General features: G+C 38.1%; 1 protein-coding gene across 1 annotated transcript in view; it reads left to right on the forward strand.

The window, feature by feature from the left end:
• Positions 1 to 27918, forward strand: part of LOC136830810 (uncharacterized protein PF3D7_1120600-like) — a 211255-nt gene that overhangs the window by 83426 nt on the left and 99911 nt on the right. The window contains exons 6-7 of the mRNA XM_067090737.1: positions 6415 to 6533; positions 24047 to 24229. Of these exons, the coding sequence (XP_066946838.1) occupies positions 6415 to 6533; positions 24047 to 24229 (302 nt within the window). The remainder of the gene's footprint in view (positions 1 to 6414; positions 6534 to 24046; positions 24230 to 27918) is intronic.

Here is a 27918-nt window from a genome sequence, read left to right on the forward strand (position 1 = left end):
TCTTTACTTCCATTTTTTAATAAGACCCTGGTTGCTCACCAAGTAGTCCCAGCCTTCTGTCCCTTCATTTTCAAAATTATTAATCATGTGAAGACAGAGTTTCAGAAATTGTAATGACTAAAAACAAGAGACAATGGCAGAATTAAAACCATCTGCCACGGTCATCCCAGTTTCGGGAAATTCCAGCAAGGAATGGGCAAATCACTCTTTACCAGGTAAACGAAAAATTGATACGTACTTCCATTTTGAATAAGACCCAAGTTGCTCACCAAATAGCCCCAGCCTTCTGTCCTTTCACTTTCAGAATTATCAAACAAGTGAAGGCAGATTTTCAGAATTTGTAGTGGCTAAAAACGAGACAGTGGCAGAATTAAACCATCTGCCATGGTCATCCCAGTTTCGGGAAATTCCACCAAGGAATGGGCAACGCTATAACTCCCTTTTAAAAGGAAAAAGATCCCTTCAGATATAGCCATGCAGCAGTTTGGAACCCCTGTGAGAAGACTCAGAGGGGACAGCTTCGTCAGAATTTTATGCTAGGCTCCGACTCCTTGGTATTATAACCTCTACCACCTTGCTGGAAGTTGCCACCAAAAGGCTTCCAGAAGATTCCAGGATAATTTTTGCTATTGGGGCCAAAAGTCTTATGAGAACCCAATGGGAAGCACTCTGTGACTTCCTAGAATGGCGCATAAAAGCAGGCATGGAAGCATTGGAGGGCTCCATCAAATCACTCTGCAATGTCACTGCATTGTTACATTTTAATCCCTTCTGTAAGGACCTGTTTGAGGATTCTGTTGTGGCTCAACTCAACGACCATGCCCGCCAACAGAATTGTACAGTGTACGCTCTTTACAGGAGAGAAACTTTCTAAAATTGGTTACACAAGGGAGGATAATATCTTGGAGACAATATGTACTGGACATCTCAGCAGTACCCATAGACAAAAATTATGGCAAAAAAATTCAGGAAAACAAGTGGGACGTTTGTAAAAACTCAGGATACAAAGTAGTAAAATGTAGAAACAAGATTCTTGATCCTGAGAACTAGGCAACATAAAATATTGTGATCATAGTTTTTATTTTTGTAAAATAAAAATTATATACCTGAATCAGACCACTAAATTCTGAAACGATAGAAGATATACATTACAGTAGAGAATTTATTGTGAAAGAGTTATGTTATGCCCTTTCAAATTCTAAGAAAATATTCACTGGATCTAGGCTGCTTTTTTTTTTGACAACTTATGTTTTCAACAATCTGTCAGAGTAACAGGTTTTGATATAGGAAAAACTTGATTTTGGTCGCTGGTGTGAAACAGGCCAGCCAGTATTAAAGAATGCTCTCATAACTGGTCTTTGCCAGAATAGTGCATGTTGACGTAGTGATACAGTATAAAAGGATTCAAGGCAAGAGGGCTTTCTCCTCTACCTACGTCTTTCCATTCACCCTTATCTTTGGAAGATCAAGCCCTTTATAGGAGGAGGGATTCACAATTGTTAGCTGCCAGTGCACACAAAACAGAAGTATCTAAAATTACTATCTTATATGGTGCTTGCCAGGACTTCTGGTTCACAGGCACAAAATTTTTGTCAGGGGTCATAAAGTCAATGTAGTATCTACCACTACCCTTTAAAGTCTATATGGGTGTCGACACTTATTAAGTCTTTTTGTATTGGCCTTATCATTGCTGGTCAGATTTTCACTGTCATGAGCCATTCAGACTTCCTCCTCATCCTTATAACCCCTTAACCACAGTCTTAAGCATGGAACTCTCAAGTATCTGTTTTCATGCTGCATAGATGTAAAGGGAATGTATTTATTTTAGGTACAGTTGGGAAGAGTTTTGACGAGTATAAATGGTAGACTAACTAGATGCCTGTCTTTTTCATGACCCCTTGTTAGCCCTGAAGACTTGTGGACCACTAGATTCCTAATTCCAGGAATTCATCTGGCTCCAGAGGATCCAAACTTATACGGTGTTGTAGAACTGATAAGAGTCCTCACATGTGGTTAGGTTCCCAAGCTAGTTGTGGGTGTTATAAAACAGATATTTTTAGAAAATGAGATTGATTTTATTTATAAAAAAAACTCATCACTTTACAAAATATTTTAGGTCCTTCCTCCAAACTGGGGTTCCTTGTACAGGAAGTCCCGTTATCAGCGGGGTTCTGTTCTGACTGTGTGATGATAAGCGAAAATCACTGATAACCGAAAATTGGCAATTTTCAGCGCTTATTGGTGCTGATAACCGGAGATTGGCGCCTCTGTTAGGTATGTATCAGCTGCCGATAAGCAGAAATCGGCAATTTACTGAAAATCGCAGATTTTCGTCACCAGACAAGGCCCGTAAAACCGGATCGCTGATAACCGAGCCTGCTGATAATTGGGGACTACCTGTACTGTATTGGGGTTTCTCAAATTCCCAGGATTTTAGAACAAATCAGGATATTTTTTTGGATTCCAGGATTTCATGTATCAGCTTATATTTGTTTTATGATTTAACCAAGGAAATGCGTATCATGAGCCAATTATAGACTAAATTAATTATTTCGTTACTTACCCCTATTTTTGTATAAAATCTTGACTGCTGTTGAATCAGGAAATCGTAAAAAACAAGGAATAAAGGGGGAATTTAACTGAGCTGAGGGCTCTACTCACAAGGTATTTCAGAAGATGAAATGGGCTAATCAGGCAGACAAGGCCTGAGAAGTTAATTATAACTGGGAAAACTTGAAGGTATATCCGTCTGTGTGACGATGCTGATACAAGGCAGAGTCAAGAGAGATTTCCACAGCCAACAAACCCTCTGTAAATGGAAAGATTTACAAATTAAAAGCCAGTAAGGACACAGTAAAATATGCTTAGGACAAGGCGAGCACAGAGGGTGCCAAAGAAGCCTTGAACACACGATTTTATGTAATTATTTAAACACTGGTATTTACGTAAGACTGCCCTAACAAGGCGAGGTGGATATGGAAATGCTGGCACTTAGAAATGGAAATAGGAAGTTTAGTACGAGAAGTAAAACAGTGTGACTGACTGGAAGAACCTTTGCAACAGATCCTTTTACCTTGTAGGAGAGATGGCTTCAGTGAGGGTAATGGTGGTGGAGAAGGGCTAAGAGCTTCACTGGTAAGAATACTAAGGGTCCCTACAAGATAGGACCACGTGGTAGGGCATGGCTTTCTGAAGGAGGCGGGAATGTAAGGGGAGATGCGTCTTGCTTGTGTCCAGCAATGTCTCTCTCTCTTGTTCCTTCGGTCAGGCCCTTATATGACTTCGGTCAGGGGTCAGGAGGTCATCCACAGGTAGATGCGGTTGGTGTCATTTCCCTATGCGCATGCATCATTTATGACTCAAGATCCAAGTGTTCATGCCAGATGCTCTTTCTCTTAATCTGCCTCGCCTGCTCTATTCTGCCTCTGGCCAGATTTAGTCTCTTCACAACCTTGTGTCTGTGAACAAAAGCTTCCCACAGCATCACATGTTCGAGAAGAGAAAGTTGAAGGAAGTATACAGAGTGCGATTAACAGGTTAAGGGAGGAGCCAATATTCCTTTCACCCTTCCTTGTCAGGTAGTGCCAAAATGCACTGTTTTATTTTCCAGCTTTAAATTAAGCATTTGGTGGCTGGGATGCTTGGAAAGATATAGCATTTGCAATACAGTACTTACATTTGCAATAAATAATTTTGTTTGCTAACTTTATGCACTTCATTATTGTAGTATTTGTTAGTTTATCCAAAAGTTAATTGATTTCTTAATGTGTGTTACACCTGAGCAGAATTTTAATCTAATTTTATATTGGAAAATTTAAATTCATCTCATTCTGTTTGCTTCAGTAAAAACTCTGATATTTGGAATGGCATTCACAGTTAAGTTAAGTATACCTTAGTTTAACCAGACCACTGAGCTGATTAACAGCTCTCCTAGGGCTGGCCCGAAGGATTAGACTTATTTTACGTTAGCTACAGTATTATAAGTGTTGCATATTTGGTTGGGTTTTAGCTAATTAAAATGAATATTGAGAGTTGCCTTATGGGCCAATTACCCAGGCCCAAATATGTAAGCACACGTAATAAAATAATAACTTACGATCTTATTACATTCAACACAAAAGGGAAGGTCTCCAGAAAGCCAGTGAATTACTTTAATTTACTTTATTCCACACAGTTCAAGCAACCCAGTAAAAAGGGGTGCAACAAGTATCTCATACCAAAAGTAAAGGTAACTGGCTTTCAAAACACAATACTGTAATGTTTCTCACAATAATAACCCAAAGTGGAGGCAGGGCTCTTGGTTCTCTGGTCACGATGACTAACAGTTCAGAAGTTGGCCTGCCAGTGACAAGGCAGAATTAGTAATCTTCTAAGGCAATGTTTCTCAAGGTGTTATGTGGCAGAACACAAGGGACAAGATAACCAGTCCCTGGAAATAGATTTCTCTGATAAGAATTCATACATGAAAAGGTTCTCCCACTTGTAATAATTTATCACAATGGAGGGGGGTTTTGCTGTATATCACTGAGCACAGATTTATCATTTACTGGCTGTACTTCATGAGGGAACTATACATATTAGGCATTTACAAGGTATTCATGTTGGGAGATGAAAAGCTTGAAAAGGAAATAAGAGATTCAGTTTGAGAAACAGACACTGGCACTGAATTGTCAAATTTCAGAACTACCAGACAATCCGACTTTGTAGCTTGCACAACTACAGGGAAACTTGGTCCAATATGCCTTCCGTCAACAACTTGGGGCAGCTTGAAGCCCACGTTGCTTGTAACCTTAAGAGCACACATGGCTGTGCCAGAGATAGGGCATAGGAGTGGAAATGTTACTCTCCCAAGCGCTGAGTCAATACTGCTTTTGCAAGCCCTTGTACCCTTCTCGCAACCCGTTGTTATTTGCCTAGACGCTTTTGGGGTCCAGAAGTGACAAGCCATTAATGAAGGAGTGCTCAACATACCTGAAGGAGACAGTTAATACCGGCAGGAGGAGATCACAGGAATATAGGTCTTGGGGCAAGAGTCTCTAAAGTGATGACTAAGCATGTCTATTTCCCTGTGACTAATTTAATCCCCTTTTCTAAGTTGCCCCTTCATCTCACAAACAACGTTTCACTACCAGTGTGTAGCTGGGTTCGGGGTCCCTATTCTACCCTAGTCTGACTGCCCTATGTTAAAAGAATGGAGAGATGAGGGCAGCATATATTTGTGAAGTAAGAAATAAGGATTTTATATTTAATGTCATTCGGAAACCAGTTGCAACAAACCTTCGAGAAAACACTTGAATGACCTGTGAAAGAAATACTGTAAAAGAATAGAATCATTGGCACTCAAAAGAGACAAACACAGACACCCACACACTAAAAGGAGTTAATGAAATCGTTCTCCAGCAAGCGCACAGTCATCTTCCTGTTACTAGCTTTAAAGTAAATATGTTGATATTTGGATTGGCATTCAAAGATAATTATTAAAAATATAAGAATTTTATATTTAATGCCATTTGAGATCTATAGCTTACAAAACCTAAAGAGAACACTTCAGTGATATGAGAAAAAAGAATAGTAGAGTAGAATTAATTAGACCCACAATAGCACACACACACATAACGATGCACAGCTGGTAGTATGAAGATAAGAGCCAGGAGTGGTTTCACTAAATTATTTTTGGTCTTCTGCAGGCTCAGTCATAACAAACTTTTTTTTTCCCTTAATAATATAAGCAGGGGAAATAAAAAGTATCAATCCAAAGAAAATAGTTTTATAACTGAAAATTAACTTAAGAAATATGATGTTAGAGGTCAAGATATAAAACAGAAAGAGGGTATTCATAAACTAATGCTTTCAGGAACTTCTATTTCTTTTACTTTTCTGCATATATTTGTGTTCATTTTTCTTTAGGATTAAATTTTTATTTTTCAGTTTTTTTAACAATTAATAGTCTAACTAAATTTTTTCATTATGAATATCTTTTCTTGTGCTTTCTGATGTTTTATTTTCAGTTTTCTTTTATTCATATAAGCCTAGCTGTAGACCAGCCTCTCATCCTTTTCTCATGTGTTCCTATCTTACATTGTGCAAATGTACTGAATAACCACGTTATCAGACTAGAGTTCATCAGTCAGATCAATACATGGGGCAAATCAAAGACAAGAAATAACACTAAGAATCCCAAGATTTGAACCAGATTCCTGGAAAAGAATTACCATACTCTCTCTCAGTAGTAAGTTAGACAACACTTGGAATGATTTTACTGGTATTAGAGGGTACTTTGGAGCCCAGTTGCACAGATAACAGGATAGATGCCCTTTTGTTTTTAAAAGTGTTTGGAAAACGAGCTGGTGATTTATATCTATGAGAAAAACATCATATGTTTCAATTTTATGTGTGTTTCTGTTATTATCACAGATCAAGGCTTCCAGGGAAGCAAGCAAGATGAAAAAGAGGAAGCTAGAAAACAAGCCAGAATAGGATTTACAAGAGTACTGGAAAAATTTTCTTGGGCCCTCCAAGTATGTGAAGAACCTGTAAGTATAAATATTTTTGTTTGTTTTACCCAACCCCATTAATTTGTATGTGCCCAATCTTGGTCTGAGAGCGTTATGAGCATAGAGATGGTTTTGGCTATATTCTCCAGTGCCTTGCTACTAACTGCACCTAATACCTTCATGCCCATATGCCACTGCAAGGGATTCCAAAAGGCAACGTGGTGGTATCAAAATCTGGAGCAGTGAAGCTGACTGGAGGGAATAAAAAAAAAATCTGAGGTATTATGGGATAGAGCCTGAGCCCTGGAATTGTCTGCTGTGCTTGAGTGGAACATCCAAAGACACATGTAGAACTTTCTTAACATCTGGTCCAGGAGAGGGGGAAAACTGGGCCCAACAGAACCCTTTCATACCATCTTGTCTTGATCTTGGCAAAAATATCAGCTGTAGTGTTGGCTATGGGAAGGTTGGAGGTTGAGATGTTTGACCCTTCAACTGAAGGACTACCATCCTTGGTTTCTGCTGCCTGTAGAAATGAAAAAATCCCTCAAAACCAATTTAGTGTCTTTGTTTGCTGGTCACAAAAACTACTGAAGTACCATCACTGAGGATGTGGATCTTCACAGCTTTTTGAACATGATTCTCTTGGCATGAGTGTCTGAAGTCCTGGTACCAAGAACTTGGAATGAAAAAGGCTTCCTGTCATAGATCACAGAGCCTCTTGGGAAAGATGAGCATCATCTCTTGGTCCCATCCCCTTTTCCATGGAAGGCAAGGAGGAAGAAATGTTGCTTGGAGAGGAAAAGTGCAGAAGGCGCCTTAGCAAGGGGCCAAACAGTATCCAATACAGGCATTCCCCAGTTAACAGTGGGGGTTCTTTTCCCGGCTGAGAATGTATAACTGAAAATCATCATTAACCAGAACATCGCAATAACTATGGTAGTAAATGGTGTATATGAAACTGTAAGCGCTAATAAACCGCTTAACGCCATTAAGCAGTTATCAGTGCTGATAAACTGCTTATTGATGCAGATAAACTGCATATTGCTGCAGATAAACTGCTTGCCAGCACTGAAAATCGTTTACTGGCGCCAAAAATCTGGTTAATGATGTTGTTAGCCAAGCATCGTAAAACTGAAATGCCATTAACCAGTACCAGCAATGAGCAGGGACTTCTTGTAACGCTTCTAGTAAAATTCCTGTTATATCTCTGCCAAACCTTAATGGTGGTTTTCTCAGATTTGCTGCATTGCCTTTATAAAATTTCCCACATTATAGTGTATGCTATAGGATTTTGTGATTGGTCTCAAAATGTAAAAATATTAATTGCTGCTGTACTTTAGTTTAAATGCCCATGCTGCGTCATTAAGTATTTTAAATCTGCAGTAATGTTGAACATATTTACGTGTCTATGTAGCAGAAAATTTTAGCCTTGCTGCCAAATCTATTTAATACTGTCAGAGTCAGTAAGTGACCCACGGGCAAGGACTGTTACACACATTCATTCCCATGGCCACCTCCAAGCAACATACAAACAAATCAGCACAAGGTTATTCATCCCCAGGGTAAGGAAATTGTCCTTTTAACACTAAGATATTTTGCAAAAGGATTGCAGGTGGTTACTGGACGTAAATAAATTAATTGTAACATTATTTATATGTTTGTAAATAAGAAAACTATATGATTACTGCATATGTTTGTAGACTTACTGTGAGTGAAGAATGGGTCAAGTTAACAGAAATTCATTCTCTCTCTCTCTCTCTCCAGAGGTCAAATATAAAATGTAAGAAAAAGAGACAGTTATGTGCTGGAGTGGGAAAGAAAAAGCTTAAAGGTAGATAATAAACATAGAAACAGCTAATTACAATAAGTCCAACAGAAAAAAATGGAGTTAGATAAGTAACTATAAAAAGAAATAACAGAAAAACCAACAATATTGAACAAAGTATATTTTAGGACTGATGTGAGTCTCCATAACCAAAAAGTATTAGCATTATGAGCACACTTGTGTTTGTGCTCATAATTTTTTTAAAATGTGTTGAACATAAAACATATCTAAGGATGACAAATAAAACCTACAGACTTTGTTATTGTTAGTTGCGTGGACTATAAAGGGTGTGACCAACAGGTAAACAGAAATAGATTAATGTTCCTGGAGAGATAAAAGAAATGAACTTTGTTTTAAAGATAGGGCAGTGTAGAAAATTTGAGAAAACTGCTAATAAGGCTTGGTATAGGGACAAGTTGTGCTGAAATCCTGACGTCAGTACAGGTCTGAGGTGTCAAGAGTCTGTTGTAGAGTTGAGGCCATGTCTGGTATTGCAGCTGCTGTGTCATTCCATGACAGGGTGGTCTAGCACTGTCTGGTGCTTTTAATATCTGCGCAGCTCTTATTTTGAGGTGGTGGAGTTGCTGTCATGTATACTCTTGCTGGTTTGTACATGGATCCTGTTATTAGCACAGCTGTGTTCTTGGAATGGGAATAAATCCTTGTTTACATGTGTAATCACTGGTGCAGAGTCTATCATGAGTCCTTGGATCAGCACAGTCCTGTTCAAGGTGGTTGGTTTTCCTTGCTGGGTCTGGATGAATGTGCTTCATTCTTGTCAGAGTGAGAGTCATCCCATGAATAGGAAGATAAAACAAAAGAAGGCAATCATTCCTTACAATACCACAGCACAGTTCCAGGCAAGACTGCATGCGTGGCTTTATGCTGTGTCATGATCAGATTTGGACCCTCCAGAGATGAGGAGCACCTGAGTCATGGAGCTAAAGGAGGAATGGTAAATTTGGTGCAGAGGGGGATGAAGGAGTAAAAGCAAAATGCCTCTTAACCCTTAAACGCCTACTGGGCGTATCACAAAAATTGTCTGTTGGGTGCCAAGTGGATGTACCATGCATCGACTACAAAAAATTTCAACCTTCGGTCAACTTTGACTCCACAAATGGTGGAAAAAACGCAATTGTAAGCTAAAACTCTTACATTCTAGTAATATTCAATCATGTACCTTCATTTTGCAACAAATTGGAAGTCTCTAGCACAATATTTCGATTTATGGTGAATTTTAAAAAAACTTTTTTCTATGCTTGGTTTTCAGAAATTCTTTCGTCATTTTGTGTAATTTTTGCATTGTTCTATATTAGCCGTTACATAAAGTTTTATATGAAAATGTGCTGACATGTAGAATACAACAGAAGATAGCTCTGGCTTTTTATCAGTTTTGAAATATTTTCACACGATATCTGCAAAATTTCAACCTTCGCAACTTTGACTTGACCAAAATGGTCAAAAAATGCAATTGTAAGCAAAAACTCTTACATTCTAGTAATATTCAATCATTTACCTTCATTTTGCAACCAATTGGAAGTCTAGCACATTTCGATTTATGGTGAATTTTTGAAAAAACTTTTTCCTACGTTGAAGCCAGAAATTCTTTCGTCACATTGTCTAATGTTTGCACTGTTTTATATTAGTCGTTACATAAAGTTTTATATATGGAAATGTGCGCAATTTCATGTAGAATACAACAGAAAATAACTCATGGTTGTAGCTTTTATCAGTTTTGAAATATTTTCATATAAATCACGATAACTGCCAAGCTTTGTCAACTTTAACTCTAAATGGTAAAAAAACGCAATTATAAGCTAAAACTTACATTCTAGTAATAGTCAATCATGACCTTCATTTTGCAACAAACTGTTCTAGCAAATATTTCGATTTATGGTGAATTTCTGAAAAAAAAAAACTTTTTCCTTACGTCTGCTTGTAAGTTTCTGAAATTCTTTCGTCATTTGTCAATGTTTGCATCGTTTACATTAGTCGTTATAAACTTTTATATTGAATTTCATGATAGCTCATGGTTGTAGCTTTTATCAGTTTTGAAATATTTTCATAAATCACGATAACTGCCAAAATTTCAACCTTCGGTCAACTTTAACTCGACCGAAATGGTAAAAAACGCAATTGTAGCTCAAACTCTTACATTCTAGTAATATTCAATCGTTTACCTTCATTTTGCAATATATTGGAAGTCTCTAGCACAATATTTCGATTTATAGAATTTTTGAAAAACATTTTCCTTCGTCTGCTTGTGAGGCAACATCTCAGAAATTCTTTCGTCTCGTTGTCGTAATATTTGCACCGTTTATATTAGTCGTTACATAAAGTTTTATATATGAAAATGTGCAGTACAATACAACAGAAAATAACTCAAGCATTTATCAGTTTTGAAATATTTTCATATAAATCATGATAAATAGAAAAAATTCAACTTTTGGTCAACTTTCGACTAAATGGTCGAAAACTGCAATTGTAAGCTAAAACACTTACAGTCTAGTAATATTCAATCAATTAGCTTCATTTTTCAACAAACGGGAAGTCTCTAGCACAATATTTTCGATTTATGGTGAATTTTTTAAAAAACATTTTTTTACGAAAAGCATTCCATGCATCATTTTGTGATAATATTTTCTGTGTTGCTTTGATCGTTTTACAATTTGTTATATACCAAAATCATCGAATTTATCAATACAACTAAAAAAAATTAACTCATTAGGCCATGGAATTGAATTAATGAGTTTTTTTTTTTCACTGTCATATATTCCAATATTTATATATGATAATGATATTTTTTTCATTTCTGATGGTTGCATACTAAACTTCAGGCAATGACAAAAAAGGATTGAACTCCATCTTAAAAACTAAGCGTGCTGTGATTTTTTTAAAAACTTTTTTCCGCGGTAAAATTCACTATTGAATTGGAGATGTTTTTAAATAGAGGCTCGGCGTTTAGAACTTCAGAAAGTGCCCCCACATGGATTCCTAGTTCACATTGTTCTCTGTCATGAAGGCATCATTATCTAAGGTAGTGACAGAGGTTTGATCTTGAGTAGTATAGTACTGACAGAAGTGACACCAGAAAGCACTGGACATGACCCTAGCAGCCTAGACAAAATATTATTAAAAAAGAGAAGATACTAAAGGTATACTGGGTCAGACAAGTGAGCTAAGTTGAAGTTAGAGACCCTTGCTGTAGCCCTTCTTGCATGTCTTTTGGGAAGATGACCAATCATGTCAGGTCGGTCAGGAAAACCAGTCTTTTCTAAAAAAGCATTATGTTACTGATGAGGATCTCTAGCAGGTTAAAAGTGAATAGTAAGTTTTGATGTATTAGCATTGTTTACAAAGATAATCATTGATGATCTGATAGAATATATATCTGATACCTTAGAGCAAAGACAGCTGAATATACCATTTTCCAAGAATACTTTAATAGAATTGAATAAAATGCGTGAAAAGGCATTGAAATTTTAATTCAGAGCAAAATTTTTTACCAATAAAATTTTGGTATGGCTATGAGTAACCCTTCATTTCAAGTCTTAATAATTTGTGAATGATTGAAGAAAAGCATTCCATGCAATTGAATAGGGTTTAGGTATATTGACATCATATGTATTTGGCCATGGAATGAAAATTAAGTACTTCCTTTGATAAATTAAATTAATTAGTCCATCAGTAAAATTCACTATTGAATTGGAAATGGTGGTAGACTACACTTTATTTTGGATTGCCTAGTACACGGAAGTAGTATTGAGTTTGAATACATGTACAGAAAACTGACCAGTATGTCTGCTAATGCACCTTTTTCTTAAGAGCATTACATATATGTAGCCTGGAGCACCTTGATGATGAAGTAAATACAGGTAAGAATACAGATAAGATATGCAAGTATCCTAATTCTGTGTTAGACAAACATTAAGAGCAAAAAAAAAAAAAAAAAAAAGACTATGACAACAGAGCAACTTACAAAACAAAAATGTACTCCACTTGTATTACCATATGTTAATAATTTCAAAGATATTCCCTATCTACTTGAGAACTTTGGAGTTATTAGCATTTCATATACTGTAAGTAACTTACCAAGTACAGTGGTACCTCGGTTAATGAATGGTCCTGGTTCGCAAACCATGCTTCAGGCCGCAAACACACAAACATCCCCCAAAAGGGTCCATTGAAAGTGCCCCAGTTTTTTTAGTGGAGAATAGAGCATCATCATAAGTATAGCGGTCGATGAAATGCGCACAGAGAGAGAGAGAGAATATTGCCCCGGTTGGGTTGTTACACCAATACATCGATTTGCAGAAGTTGAATAATAGTTGTATTGAAAATAATGATAATTTTAATAAAACTGTTGTTTTATTGTATCTTTTTATATTGCATGCATTATTGTCATATTATCGTATTACAAAATATGAACAGAGCAATCATGTGCCATTTGCATCCTGGTTTTGTTTACATTCTTAACCCTTAAGGGATGGGCTAAATATATATTAAGCACACCCCCAAGACTGGGCAAACTTTAAGGTTGGCCAGTTTAAGAAAAAACACTTCAATGGAAAGAGGAAGATATGCAAATGTGCATTGTGTAAAAAAAAAAAATCTTTAAAATTTTCTCTACCTTCCACGAGAAGTTGAAAGTGAATATTTACAATCCTGTGCAGGGCCTCTTTTCCAAGACACTCATAAAAGTATGCTAATTTTACCAAGTTATGCATGTTTTTTTCAATAATTTGTTTTATTTTATTTTGTAAAATTATAATTACAGCTCACACAATATCATAACAGTTAAGAACTAAAATCAGTAACAAATTCTGAGTATATTTATTGTAAAATATTTATGAGATTTACTGAGATGGGGAGATGCAATAGCTTTTTGTGAGGTATACATATTTTTTCTAATATTTCTTTGAACTTTTCTTTGTAAAATTACAATTATAGCTGACATACTATCATAAAAGATAAGAACTAAAACCAACAGCAATCACTAGGTATATTTATTAGCAAAAATAAAAAGACATCATGGGATAGAGAGGGCCAGTGCATTCCCCTAATCAGTCTCAAGGCACACTCTTGTCCTGTGCTGAGCTTTTATAGTTGCCTAAGTCATTTATGGACCACTGAAGTGCTATGAACATCATTCCCGCTAAATTCATGCAGATTGTATGGTGTGTAATATTAATACTCTTATGAGTTAGCCTGTCCAACGCTCAAAACCTATTATAGATCCTCAAACGATCATGCCTGTCCATTAAGAGTTAAAATCATCAGCTGATTACATTTTAATGACATCATGACTGTCTTTAGTTGTCAAATGAAACTTGAGTCAGAGAGGTATTTTTGTCATAAATTATCAAATCTTGGTTTAAGAATTTCAACTGCTTTATTTGTAAATGCACAAATTAAATGAAGCATGTGTGATTTTGTCAGTTTCAGGCGCTGCTTTTGCCTCCAAATCGTTTTGGAGTCTGCTCATTATTCTTCTCTTTAGCCACAGCTATCATACCTGCTTCTTGAAGTTAGTGGCATACTTTCTTAACACCTTCTTAGCCATTGAGTGACAGATGAATAAAAATATATTTGATTTTTAGTTTTCAGAAAAGAAAACTATTGTGCCGGCTTTTTCTGTCCGTCCGCACTTTTTTCTGTCCGCACTTTTTCTGCCACACTTTTTCTGTCCATCCTCAGATCTGAAAAACTACTGAGGCTAGAGGCCTACAAATCGGTATGTTGATCATCCACCCTCCAATCATCAAACATACCAAAGATTAAAGTTAGCCATAATTGTGCGTCTGGCAACGATACAGGCCAGGCCACTGCTGGGCTGTGGTTAAAGTTTCATGGGCCGTGGCTCATACAGCATTATACCGAGGCCACCAAAAGATAGATCTATTTTTGGTGGCCTCGATTATACGCTGTATAGAAAACTCAATTGCGCCAAAGTAACTTTGACAAGTTTTTCACTTGTTATTTATGGAATTACATTGAAAATATGCAAGTTTTTTTAATAAGACATCTGCAATACAACTCTTAGTAAACGTGTTAGTTACGGTAACTAACACCAGCAAACAGATGTTTATTAACCCTTTCGCACTTACGGGGGTTCCTCTGCACTACCCGGTACGCAACTTATGCCGTGGAGGGAAAAGTGGGGCTCGTGCGGAAAAGTTTCTTTGTAAAAATTGATACATCCAAACCATAACTGATATAGGCTTCTGGTTTGTTTTATGATGTCAGCAAATGATTGAATTTTTTCCCAAAGCAATCAGAAAATCTTTGCAATGCTTAGAAATAATAAAAAAGATGTGATGAATGTGAAATTTAAAAAAAAAATCATAGATTTTTTTAAATAATCAAGAAAAATATAATAATTATGTTTGAGGAGTATTTTTTATGTAAATTGTGTGGAAATGTTTGAACTTTCACATGAAAGCAATCATTTTGCTATAAATGTGTTTGCTAATTAATTGTTACTGATTAAAAAATGCTAATTTTTTATGGAGTGCAATTTTCAGATTTTCCAAACTACTTATGTTGGCGTTTCGTATCGTACCTAAGTAAGGAATAAAGATAGAAAAAAATAAAGGTGGCATTAGAAATCTGAATAAATTTCCTATAAAATGCACAAAAGAAAGATATGTGTATTGTTAGAATAAAATTGAGCAATTGTCGTTAGATTACGGACAATCTTTTTTTTTCAAAGAAAATATATACGGCAACGATTATTATTTAGAAATGTTGATATTTTTACAGTTTGCTGTTCAGCATGATAAAGTAAAAAGAATGGCCGTTCGAATGGGCGACAGATGCCATGCTCCAGGAATGATCGGACTTGGATGTCTGCGCCTTCCCACCATTCAGCATGGTGAGAGAAGTCCTAAACAAGTTCATGACCCACACCAACGTGTCCATGATGCTTGTAGCTCTGTTTTGGCCACAGAAGGAGTGGTCCCTGGACCTTCTCAGTCTCTTGATAGACTTCCCCAGACTTATACCTCAGAAGAGAAGCCTTCTAAAGCAGCCTCACTTCCATCACTTCCATCTAGGCTTATCTTCTCTCGCCCTGACAGGCTTCAGACTGTCGGAGAGCTTGTCAGAGTGAAGAGCTTTTCAAGAAAAGTTGCAGAAGCAGTCACCAAGTGCAGACATCAGTCTTCCGCTATTGTCTACCAGGCGAAGTGGACAGTCTTTCATGACTGGTGCTGAAGACACGGCACGTCATCTTCTAAAACTCTTTAGTAGAGATCGCTGATTTTTTAATGTTTCTGAGGTCCTCTCAAGGCTTGGCCATCTCTGCAATCAGAGGTTATAGATCTATGATTAACTGTGTTTGGACATAGAGGTGTCGATTTGTCTGCTAATCAAGACAAACTATCTAATTAAGTCCCTAGACACTTCCAAGGAAGAGAAATCTATGTCAGTCGCTTGGAATCGAGATGTTGTCTTCAAATGGCTCTCTGACCCTACATTTGAGCCCCTTCATGCCTTATCGCTGAGAAATTTAACCAAGAAGATTCTCTTCTTAGTTGCCTTAGTAAAGAGGATTTAGCTACATACCTTCAAAGAGGGGTTTTTTGCAAGAAGATGCAATCTGCTCGTTCACATCTGGATTCCTGGCAAAGAACGAAATCCCATCCAGTTCTTCAAGACCAGCAAGAACTCTTTTCCCAGGGCTTTTACTACTTAGATAGGACAAAGGGATTAGAGAAGATGCAAACAACCCCTCACAACTGTTATCTGAGAATGTTTGGCCTTTTAAAGATGTTAGTTCTGGTTCAAGAAGACAATCTCATTTTTAAAGTAAAACCTCATGAGATTAGAACATTCCCATCCAGTTCTTAAAGAAGAACTTGTTGCTCTCACAAACAACTACTGGAAGTCAGAACAGTGTTTGCCTCCCATTATTTGAGGAGATAGTCTATAATAATTGTAGTAAGTCTATAGTAATTGTAGTATGTTAGGACCATTGGGCATAGCTGGCATGATATTGAGGTCCCTCTATCTCCTCACCTTGAAAGGATGCTGAGTTTTGGGATGCCTGGTGGTGCTGTGTACATACCCACCAGTCATTGGTTTATTCCTTTGTTTCCCTCCCCTACTGAACAACCTTCTCCTCCCTTACCTGGCTTCCAAGCTTCTGACCCTAAATGCCATTGCCAGTCTCGAGTCTAGATTTGATAAGAAACTTAATCTAGTTGTAAGTACTGTTGCTGATTTGAGGCTTCTCTTAAAGTGATTATGGAGAAAGTGTTTCAGAGAAAGTTTGAAGTGATAGTGCAGTGCAAGTTGAGGAGGTGGCCCATCTGCCCCATTGGTTCTCCTAGACTGAGGTCCCTGTCCTGCTCCCCCAAACCTAGGAGAAGACATACCAAAAGTCCAAGAGAGGTCGGTGGGGTTTGCCCACAGGTAGTTGCCCCCATAGCCACACCTGTTGTCCACTCCCAGGTGTCAGCAGACAGCCACTGGAAAGTCTTGTCCAAGGATATCCATCTGTTGTCCTCCAGCTCTTCAGACGACTGCTGTGTGCACAGGAAATGCTGCAAACATTACTTGGATTCTTCCCGACCCCTCAAGCACCCTTCTGAAAACCTTGGTTGGTGTCCAGATCCTCTGCCTGTTAAGCAGTACAAGCAGACCCTGAGCAGTCCCAGACCTTCTTGCAATTACTCATTGGTTCCTTCTGTTTGTGCCCCTGTCTGTCAGCACCCACCTGTGTCTCCCTGGGACAGTCTGGAAGCCTTCTCATCTGAGCACCCACATCTGGCTCCCAAGCACCTAGCACCCACTCCTTAGCACCCAGTGCCCCTCCTAAGCACCCAGTACCCACTTCTAAGCACCCGGCACCCCATCCTGAGCACTTGGCAGCCTCTCCTGAGTGCCTGGCGCCCACTCCTGAGCACTCAGCCCCTGCTCCCAGGTGCCCATCGCCTTTTTCGTCTTCTCAGAGGTCGTGGTCTCCTACGCCTCATCCCAATAGACCTCTAGTGCCGTCTCCTTCACCTGTGGACCCTGACAAACCTGCTCTGGCTCCTATTAAGCGACAGTTAGCTCAAATTATGGACTTGATGAAGAAAGCTCCTTCTGCTCCTAAGCTTGCTCAGGATGACCACCTGTCTCTGATCTCCTCTGAAGAAGAGATTGACCAAGAACCTGCTTCTTCTTTGGCATATGCTGCCTTACTGTGGTATTTATTAGTGAATTTTCCTTCTTTTCTTTCAACCCAGCTGGCCCTCCTCACCTGCTTTGACGTTTTTAATGAGGAACCAGCCAGATGACAGCACACGCCTCCCCAAGATAGTCCTTTCATCTTCATCTAATGAGCCATTTAAGGAGATGAGAGACTGGCTTTCCGCCAAAAGAGAGCAGGGTAAAGCGTCTTTCACCTTTCCTCTGTCTTGTCTAGTTCACAGGAGGTACTTGTCCTACATGACTGGGGAAGCTCCTTCTTTGGGAGTCACTGCCTCCTCCCAAGGGGATTTCTCCAACCTAATTGACTCTTCTTATCATTCTGCTTTCTCATCAGCCAAGATCATGTTTTCGTCTGCTGAACTGGATCATCTAGTTAAGGACATGTTCAAAGTTTTTGAAGTCCTCAGTTTCCTTGATTGGGTTGTGAGTGCACTGGCCAAGAAAATTGAGGACCATCAAGATCTTGCTTTGGACATCGCCTCGGACTGGCTTGGGGTTCTGTCCTGTGTCGACAAAGCTGTTAGAGATGGTTCTCTAGAGCTTTCTGTCCTCGTTACTTTTGGGGTACTGAAGAAAAGAGAGCTCTGGTGCTCTTTTACTTCCAAGGGAGTTACCCAGGTCCAAAAGTCAGCATTGATGTCCTCACCCTGGACAAAAATCATCTCTTCCCTCAGGACACAGTGAAAGGAATAGCTTCAGACTTGCAGATGACAGCATAAGACTTGCTGACCCAGTCTTCTAGGAGTCCCAAGGACTTGTCTTTGTTTCAGTCTAGGACCATTTCCCCCTTCCAGCAACAACCCTTTCATGGAGGGAGATCTCAAACGCTATTTAGGTACTCCACACAAATGTCCGTTTTACATCGATGACCATCAAGAAGAGCTCTTCCAAGCCAGTCCAGAAAAAGTGGAACAGAAGTAGTTCATGCACCTGTAGGAGCCAGACTTCTGGAGTTTCAGGAGAAGTGGCTGATAAGAGGAGTGGAGCCATGGATAATCAGTGTTTTGAAGGAGGAAGCATTAGAGGAAGTTTCCTCCCTCTTATAGATAAGGGCCATAGAGGAAGTTCAGAATACCAGCTCAGAAGGGTTTTACAATCGTCTCTTTGTGGTGCCAAAGGCATCGGGGCGCTGGATACCAGTCCTCGATGCAAGCACCATCAATTACTTTGTCTTGAAGACAAAGTTCAAGATGGAGTAAAGCCAATCAGTTCTTACATCCATTCACCAGGGCTACTGGATGGTAACCTTAGATATGCAAGACATGTTTTCATATCCCAATTCATCCAGTTTCCAGAAAATATCTAAGGTTTGTCTGCCAAGACAAGGTTTACCAGGTTTAGGCCCTTTGCTTCATCCATTCAACAGCCCATCAAGCGTTCACCTGAGTCCTCGCTCCTCTATTGAAATGGCTCCACTTAGTAGTGATCAAAGTCAGTCTTTAACTAGACTACTGGCTTCTTCGATCCCCATCAAAGGATAAGTGCATGGAGGACACACAAATGTTCTTCTGACTCAGGAGCTGGGTTTTTTTTTTATAAATCTCCAGAAGTTCCAGTTGTCCCCTTTGCAAGAAATCCTCTATCTGGGGATGACACTGAACTCTCTGGCTTTTCAGGGTTTTCTAGCCCTGTTGTCTTATTCAGCTCAACAATGGATGAGCCAATTGGGGACTCTGGCCTCCATAGAAATGTTCATCAGACTGGGTAGATTGCATATGAGAGTTCTCCAGTTTTACCTGAAGGCCAACTGGAACAGGAAGACACAGCCAGATAGTCATGTTTTCAGATCACCATAAGACCATATTGGGCCTGCAGTGGTGGCTGTCAGAAGAAAGGCTATTAGAAGGGAAGTCTCTTCATCCTCTGAGCCCTGACCTAGACTTCTATTCTGACATCTCAGACATAGTCTGGGGAGCCCTGCTAGACAATCAGGAAGTCTCCAGGATATGGACCCCAGATCAACAGCGCTCACATATCAACGTAAGAGAGCTGAAGGCAGTTCAGCTAGGCTTTCATAATTTTTGGTCCGCAACAAGACAGTCGTGGTGTATGTGGATGATACCACTGCCTTAGCCTACATTCGCAAGCAAGGCGGTACCCATTCCTTCTCTCTCTCTGCCAAGCCGCAAGAGAATTAGTGCTGTGGGCAGACCAAAATCGAGTGACTTGTCACCTGCTTTATCCAGGGAAAGTTAAATGTGATGGCAGACGAGCTGAGCTGTCAAAAGCAGGTCCTTCCCACTGAATGGACCTTGAATCCTTTAGTTTGTCTAGACCTGTGGAAGTTGTGGGGCAAGCCAATGATAGACTTGTTTGCCATCTCCAAGAACCATGGTCTTCTTCTGTTTTGTTTGCCAGCCCCAGATCCTCTTGCATGGGCCACAGATGCCATGCTACAAGATTAGTCAAATCTAGACCTGTACACCTTCCCATCCTTTAGCATGATCATGATCAGGGAGGTTTAGAACAAGTTCCAGGCACACACAATGCAACCATGACCCTCATAGCCCCATTTAAATGGCCCCTGAGGGAGTGGTTTCTGGACCTACTATGTCTGTTGGTGGACTATCCAAGACTGCTTCCGCGAAAAAGCATCACTACTCAGACAACCCCACTTTAAGAAGGTACCTCCAAGGGTTGTCCACTCTTGCACTGACAGGCTTCAGACTGTCTGTAAGCTGGTCAGAACGAAGGGTTTTTCAAGGGAAGTTGCAGAGGTTATTGCAAAATGTAGAAGGAAGTGGAAACAATGTTTAATGCTTGCAGTATCTTGGGTCCATTATCAGTGGCTGGCATGGTATTGGGTGAAGAATTATATGAAGCACTCTTTTTCTCCTAGTATCTTTTCATCTTGGTGTAGGGTTTTTGAGTTTTAGGGGAGCCTGGGGATGAAACAAGGACAACACTGGTATCCACCAGTCTTGGATGGATAGGTTGTTTGTTTTTAACAAGTGTTTTCAGAGTCTGAGGTGACAGTGTTGTCTGGTTTTAATCTTGGTACTGCACCCATGGGCAAGGGCACCTTATTGTAAAAGCTTTGCTAGCCATCAGGCATATCCTCCTTCAACAAAGCTCCCACTTAATGAGAACCTCCCACGGCTCAACAGCCACTCCACTGTTGGGTTAAACTGAACACAAACCAGAGGAAGAATTCACCTTCAGTAGCCCTCTTACCAGGTAAGGAAAAGACCAAGCATTGCATACATTGCTGGCAGATTTTTGTATTTCAAATTCATTGTCATATTTTAATGTTTTGATTAGAGTAGAATATTCCCAGATCCCACCTCCAAACTTATGTAAGGGTGCATTCAGCTATGTAAGTAACATTCCTTGAGCTACTTATGAGAAACTGACATTTTTTCACCTAATAAAATTAAATTACATATATACTTGGGTCCAAGTAATGGTATTGGGTGAAGAATCAAAGCCTCTTTTTCCCTCCTTCCTCTCTTGGTGTGGAGTTTTGAGAGGGAGCACAAACAAATTGACTGTGGCTGCCGGGTTCTTCCTTCTTTTTTAACAAGGTAGTGGGCAAGGTGTCACCTTTTTTAATCATAATAAAGGGCAAACCTTATTGCTACCATCAGAAATTCAAAAAAGTTGCTGCACAAGTGTAGATACATTAGCTATGTAATTACTGATAAGTATATATGAAACTTAATTTTGTTATGAAAATGTCATTTTAATAATAGTTATACAATGAAACAAGCACTAAAAAGAACCCTTGGCAATAGTAAAGGACGTGCATATCAAATCCCATATGACAACTTTTATACAGTATTGATCAAACTGGAAATCCAATGGAAAAGAGAATAGAACAGCATAAGTTAAGTATACCTTAGTTTTCCTCCCCTCTTATGGACAGACCACTGAGCTGATTAACAGCTTTTCCTAGGGCCCTGGTAGTGGGAGGATAGACTTATTTTATGTGGCTAAGAACCAATTGGTTACTTAGCAACGGGACCTACAGCTTATTGTGGAATCTGAACCAAACATTATAGCTTAGAAATGAATTTCTATCACCAGAAATAAACAAGCTCTAACTCTTCATCAGACAATAGTAAAAATTGAACTCTGGCCCATCGAATGACAACTCTATTGATCAAACTGACTCAGCCAACAAAAGAGAATAGAACAGCATAAAAAAAGGCATAAAATATGCAGAGGTGAACAGTGCAGATTTTGTTTATGTTAGTGAAAACAATCATACAGTCAACAGTGCAAGCTCAAAAAAGTTTGTTTATTCTAATAATATACTGGAAAAAACATTTTTTAGTCTAGTTTTATAAAAGAAAGCTTTTATAAGAATATGAAAATCATTCAAGACTTATCTGAATTTGATCCATAATTCCAAAAGAATATGTAAATTCTATATATTTTAAGGACATTAATTGACATGTGATGAGAGCAACGGTGTGAGCCCACCCACATGGATAAACAGACATATAAATAAAGTACTGAGCTCAGATGCTATGAGTTCACTGCTCCTCCCTCTTTTTTTCCCACTCTTAGGTGTGAATATTACCAGTGAAACCTGTTGAGCATGAGCTGGGCTTGAACTCAGCACCATGACACTGTTGGGTCCAGATAAAACCAGCTGAACTACCACAACCCCGTTGATCTTGAACAGGCGTAGGATGAAATACCAATACCAGTAATTGATTGGGCATCATGAAGGTTGCTGGGTATCAGAAACACTGGTGTAGAGTATGGACAGTGGCAAAAATATCTCAATCAGAGGAATTTGAGATAAATGGTGTCCATCAAGATTCACTGCTGAGCCCTTTGCTGTTTGTAGTATTAATGGAAGGAGCTGCAAAGGAGTGCAGAAAAATGGGCCCCATGGAGCTATCATGTGCAAGTAGCCTAGAATAGGTGGTAGAAATGTTGCAATGGTGGAAGAGTGGAAAGGTGAGAACTGAAAATCAACATCAAGAAAAACAAGTAACATTGATTGAAGAGGAAGCAAAGGAAAAAGTAGTCAGGAATGTGGTGCCAAAGTGGTTCTTGTGGGAAAGGTATGTGTGTGAAGTCTGTGCTCTGTACTGAATGTAAGAGATGATGTCATTAAAGATGCTCAGGATCAAAAAATACACATTGGGTAAGAGATTCCAATGTCCAAAATGTATTACTAAAGTAAATGAGGAAGAGAGAGGAGTTGGTAACCCTGTTTGGAAAGATTGGGAGTCTCAGAAGAGATAGAGCATTTCTGTTACCTTGGAGACACCATGGATTGTGAGGTAGTAGTCGAGAGAAAAGTGAGAAAGTAGTTGCAGTATGAATTTAATGTAATGAAGAGAGATAAGTAGACTACAGTACTGGTAAAAAACTGTCCCATTACTAGATAGAGCAGACTTAGAATGGGTACATAATTAAATGTATTACTCTGTGCAGCAGAATTATGGGCACTGACAACAAAAATGTAGAAACTTGAAGAGGTATGACCATTGAATGTTAAGATTCATAGTTGATGTACAGTTAGAAGATCCTCTAATGGGGATTGGTGGAGAGATGTGGTATGTAGAGGCTGCCAAAAAGACTGAGATCTCAAAGACAAAATAGTTTGGACTTGTGAGAAAGAGTGAGAGACATTTGCTCAGAAAAGCAGTGGACCCATAGAAAGGCTGAGAAAATCAAGGAAAAAGGAGACATAGACCTGGTAGGAGTTTGAGCAGAAAGAGCATAGGCAGAGGAGAGTGGAGAGAATGCAATTCATAAATAATCCCAATAAAGGAAGAGTTTACCTGAAACAAATCAAAACTAACTTAAGTCAGTCAGCAAACTAGCTTGCTGTCAATTACCAAGTTAATTCTTCAACATTAAATAACCTTCAGGTAAAAACTATAAAGAAAATGAAAATATCTTGAAACTAATACTAGCTGAAGCAATAGCAGTGTTGTACTCGCAAATAAGCTAGGAAAAAATTGCTTACAATAGTTGCTCTTACAAAGTAACCCTTGTAACCAGTAATGAAAGTATCTACCCAGCCAAGCTATCCCTATTTCTCTTTTCTCTCTGGGTAAGGGAAGGCAGTTGGATTAAATAAATTGATTGAGATGTCTTTAAAGAATTAGGTTAATTCAATGATTAAGGAGGCTAGTAAGGATCTATAGAATTCTTTGAACTGTGAAAACTGCTGGGAATCCAGCAAAACGTTTGTGCGCATTCAGTACTACTGCCTCTTTTTTTTCTTTTTCTTTCAAACGAAAGATATTATTGTATGATGTATTTGAAGACCATGTTACAGTATAAGTAATGGTTTGTGGTGAAGCAGTGTTTATTCTACTTTTGGACTTTGTTCTATACTAATATTTCATTGCAAATGATTTTTTGTTCTTGATGTAGTTATGTTCCTATAATGATGTGAATTTGTAATCTATTCAGTGTCATCATTTGTTCCTTTTATTGCTGAATAATTTTTGAGGAGAAATTCATCATTGAATTATGTAATTGTTACTGCTGAATGATCTTTCTGCATGCTGTAGACTATAGAAGTCAAGTGATAACGCTATCTTGTTTTATTTAGTGTGAATGGTTGATGGAACCCTATCTTCATACATTGAAAATTATTCATGGCAACAAAACTGCTTTAGAAGCTCTGGAAAGCTATGTAGAAAAAAATTCATCACATCTACCAGCCCATAAGCTTGCTTACCAGTTTACGAAGCTATGCCCAGAATCAGGAGCATTTCAGCAAAAAGAGTTGGAGGTAAGACTTTCATTTTTACTTTGTAGTGCACTGGTATGTTTAATTGGTAAATGTTCAGTTGTTCTATATTTTTTTAATCTTCCTTTTTTTATTTTGTAACTCCTTCCCTTATTTAATCTTGACTATTTATGTTTTTCAAGTTTCTTGTAAATTTTTGAGAGATGGTGTGCTAATTTGTTAATTTGCAAGAATTTACAAGGTTTTATTAACCAATTCTTTTCGTGACACGTTTTTACCATCCAAGTATTTTATGAATATATTAGGCTATCTAATTTTAAGTTTTGTTAAGGTCTTTTCTATATTCATATGTGCTCACACACTGTACAGTCACGTTCAAAACTTACGATACTCTCAATCTAGATTTTCGGACAAATTGTCAACATAGAAAGCAACATCTGGCAACTCTTCATGGGGAGGGTGCCGCAGGCAGCATAGTTGCTGAGGTGTCACTAATTTAAAGGAACACGTTATCTTTCTAATTATCGTAGTGGCTTACTTGTGATTTCGGGCTCTATGTTTTTACTTGAGAAAAAGTTAAAAAGTAAAAAGCAAAATAACAAAAAACAAAGCTTTTGCGTTATTAATTATGTATAGTTTCACTATTCAAGCTCTCATTTTGAATTAAATCACATTACTAGGCCTATTGGTCCTTGACATTTGTTTGTATTAAGTTGTTCATTGTAGGCTTAATGCCTACTTACCTTGCATATAATAAGTATTGATGCAAGTCTATTGTTATTTAACTGAATCATAAAGGATAAAAGGAATAGAAACAATAATTCACATAAAGATTTTAATGAATTATGAAACGTGAAATGCCCTAAGAAACTAAATATAAATTATATTTCATGCAATCACGCAAGAACACAACGGAAATATGAAGCATAAAAATAGTCTCTCTTTCTCACAGTTAACAACAGTTCGTCAAATAATTTAATTTTCCTACTGTGTCTTACACATTATGATAGTGAATAAAAAGTAATAGTAAATTTATATTCCTTTTGGTATAATATGAATTAATATTCCTTTGGTATAAAATAAATAAATTTCCCTTTTTATAAAGATGAAATAATACATTATTAACCTATGACATAAATATGAATAACAAAAATTAGTCTAATATTTAGTATGACCTCCATCATTGTCAATCACAGCTCTTAGTCTATTTGGCATTGAATCTACTAACCTTGACAATAATTATTCATCCCTCTTTTTCGGTCTTAATGACTCCCACAGATAGGCAGTGTTTGATCAGTGCAGGTTTGGCTTTTATTGTCCCAGTATCCCATTCCTTACCATTTGTCCCCAAAGATTTTCTATCGGATTGAGGTCAGGAGATTTAGCTGGCCAGTCTATACGTATAACATTGTTCTGTTCAGCAAACCATTCGCTGACCACTTTCGAGTTATGAACAGAAGAGTTGTCCATTACAAGATAGACTGGCAAATGACCCGGTAGTAGAAGTTTCTCACTGATGGGATCAGGACTTCATCCAGAATTTCTACATATTGCTGTCCGGTTAAACGCTCGTCGATGGGAATCAGTTCCCTGGTCCACACGCAGCCATCCATCCCCATAATCCTGCAGAAATTCTTCCACTTCGCCGCGACGGTTGAATATTTTCTTTATTGAACCTAGAGATTGAGATACACAAAAAAATGTTATCGCAAAAAAACGAAGAAAATATCAACGCTGAATATCACCAAATGTCTATTAATAAAAATGAGCAATAAGGAATTTACATTGATATTGAGATTGTTTTCACTCTCGATAGGTAATTCGTTAGAATTCCAATAGGCTTGAAATGTTATCCTTGAAAGCAAAAAGAAAAGTTATATTTTAAGGAGCTTGTTGGTATTTAATCAGTGTAGTAAGGAACGTTCATGTTACACATAGGCCTAAGCCCACATGAAAACTATTGGTATTAATTACTTACCTTGCAGTTATTTAATCAATATAGTAAAAAGTTCATGTTACACATAGGCCTAAGCCTACATGAAAACTATTGGTATTAATTACTTACCTTGTAGGTATTTAATCAGTGTAGTAAAGAAAGTTCATGATACACATAGGCCTAAGCCTACATGAAAACTATTGGTATTATTTACTTACCTTGTTTTATTAGGTCGCCAGCAGTGGAGTATACCATGATCGAATGTAGCAAAAGTCTTCTCATCACACCATATAACGTTATCCCAGAATCCTGACTCAAACGGTAGATACTGAAGAGCGAAAGCTACTCGTTGCTCTTGGTGATTTTGAGACAAGGAGGGTTTGATTGCCGGTCTGCGGTGATGAATTCCTTGGTTGTGTAATCTCCTTCTCACCGTAACATTAGAGATTTGAAGACCTAATTCCTGATTCACTTTCGCAGCAGTTGTTATAGGCTGTGAGATAACTTTAGCAACGATCTGTTCATCCTGCTCTAGTAGTGCATCGGGTCGACCTTTTCTAGGCTGATTCTGGAGGTTCTCTTCTTCGTTGAACCGCTTGATCCACCTGAATACTGTTGTCCGACTGATATTTAATTTTGCAATTTCTATGGGGAGGATATTATTTTTATGCAGTTCTATTATGACTCTCCGTATAGCTAATGAGGTTTCTTGTCTTTTGGCTCCAGGATTTATTTGAAGTCGCCCAAGATGCTCCATCATCACAACGTGAAGTCGGGTCAGCGAGAAGTAGGCTAAATACTGAGCAGGAGCACCACCACTGTGTCACGTGACAAGTTGCACATTGCTTTGGCGGCTTTTCAGGCGTGCCAACCTTTGGAGTCAGGGGTGCGAATTTTCTCGTGCTGTTATTGTTTCGGGAGATTGCGTGTGGTTGCCAGCCCTGATGTTATCGTTCACATTTCAGAATGTTTCGTTTTATTTCGTGTATAATATCCAGAAAGGCAAACTTTTGAGTAGTGAAGATTTTTATTTTATTTTATATTATGTATAGTATTAATATATGTACAGTGTTGCTCTTATAATTCAAAATAAGTTTATAAAAAAATCAAAATAATTCTTTTCACTTGTGAACGATAATCAAAGTACACAGTATCGTCACTAATGAACGCGACTGTACAACCCTTTTATTTATTCCTGCTGTATTGACTGAGACCTTATAGGATTAGTTTAGAAGTCTTGAGTCTTCATCTTAGGTGAGTATCTTTCCCCAGAGGTACTAATGGTATGAAGTTACTGGTGTTAGCTCCAGTATTTAGCACAGGTCTCCCATCTCAGCATTTTGTATTATGTTGGATAAAATACTGTATTTCATGCTTTCAAAGATTTTCATTATTGTGGTTTTTTCAGTCCATTTCAATGTGTATTTTGTCATAATTAATTTTGTTAATTTTGATATTGAATAAGCTTTTCTGAAAATGGCATATCAGTGAACTGAGCAACTTAAGAGTACAGTATTAAGAAATGTAAAAGGCATAAAATGCTAAGCCATTTTTTATCAGAAAAGTTTTTTGATAATAGTGTTTCAGTGCTTGCAAGTAGATGAGGAAACAACTGGTGTAGTATATTGAGATTTGGTAGAACTAGATATAGCATTAAATTCACATCAGTGGTTTAGTAACTTACCTAATACAGTCATACCCCGAACTTATGCGAGGTTAAGTTCTAGAACCCCTCGCTCAAGGCAAATTTTTTGTGTAAGTTTGGCACCGTCTCTAAAAATGCTAATAAATGCTA

Source organism: Macrobrachium rosenbergii, chromosome 47 (assembly GCF_040412425.1).
Source record: "Macrobrachium rosenbergii isolate ZJJX-2024 chromosome 47, ASM4041242v1, whole genome shotgun sequence".
Classification (NCBI taxonomy): Eukaryota; Metazoa; Arthropoda; class Malacostraca; order Decapoda; family Palaemonidae; genus Macrobrachium; species Macrobrachium rosenbergii.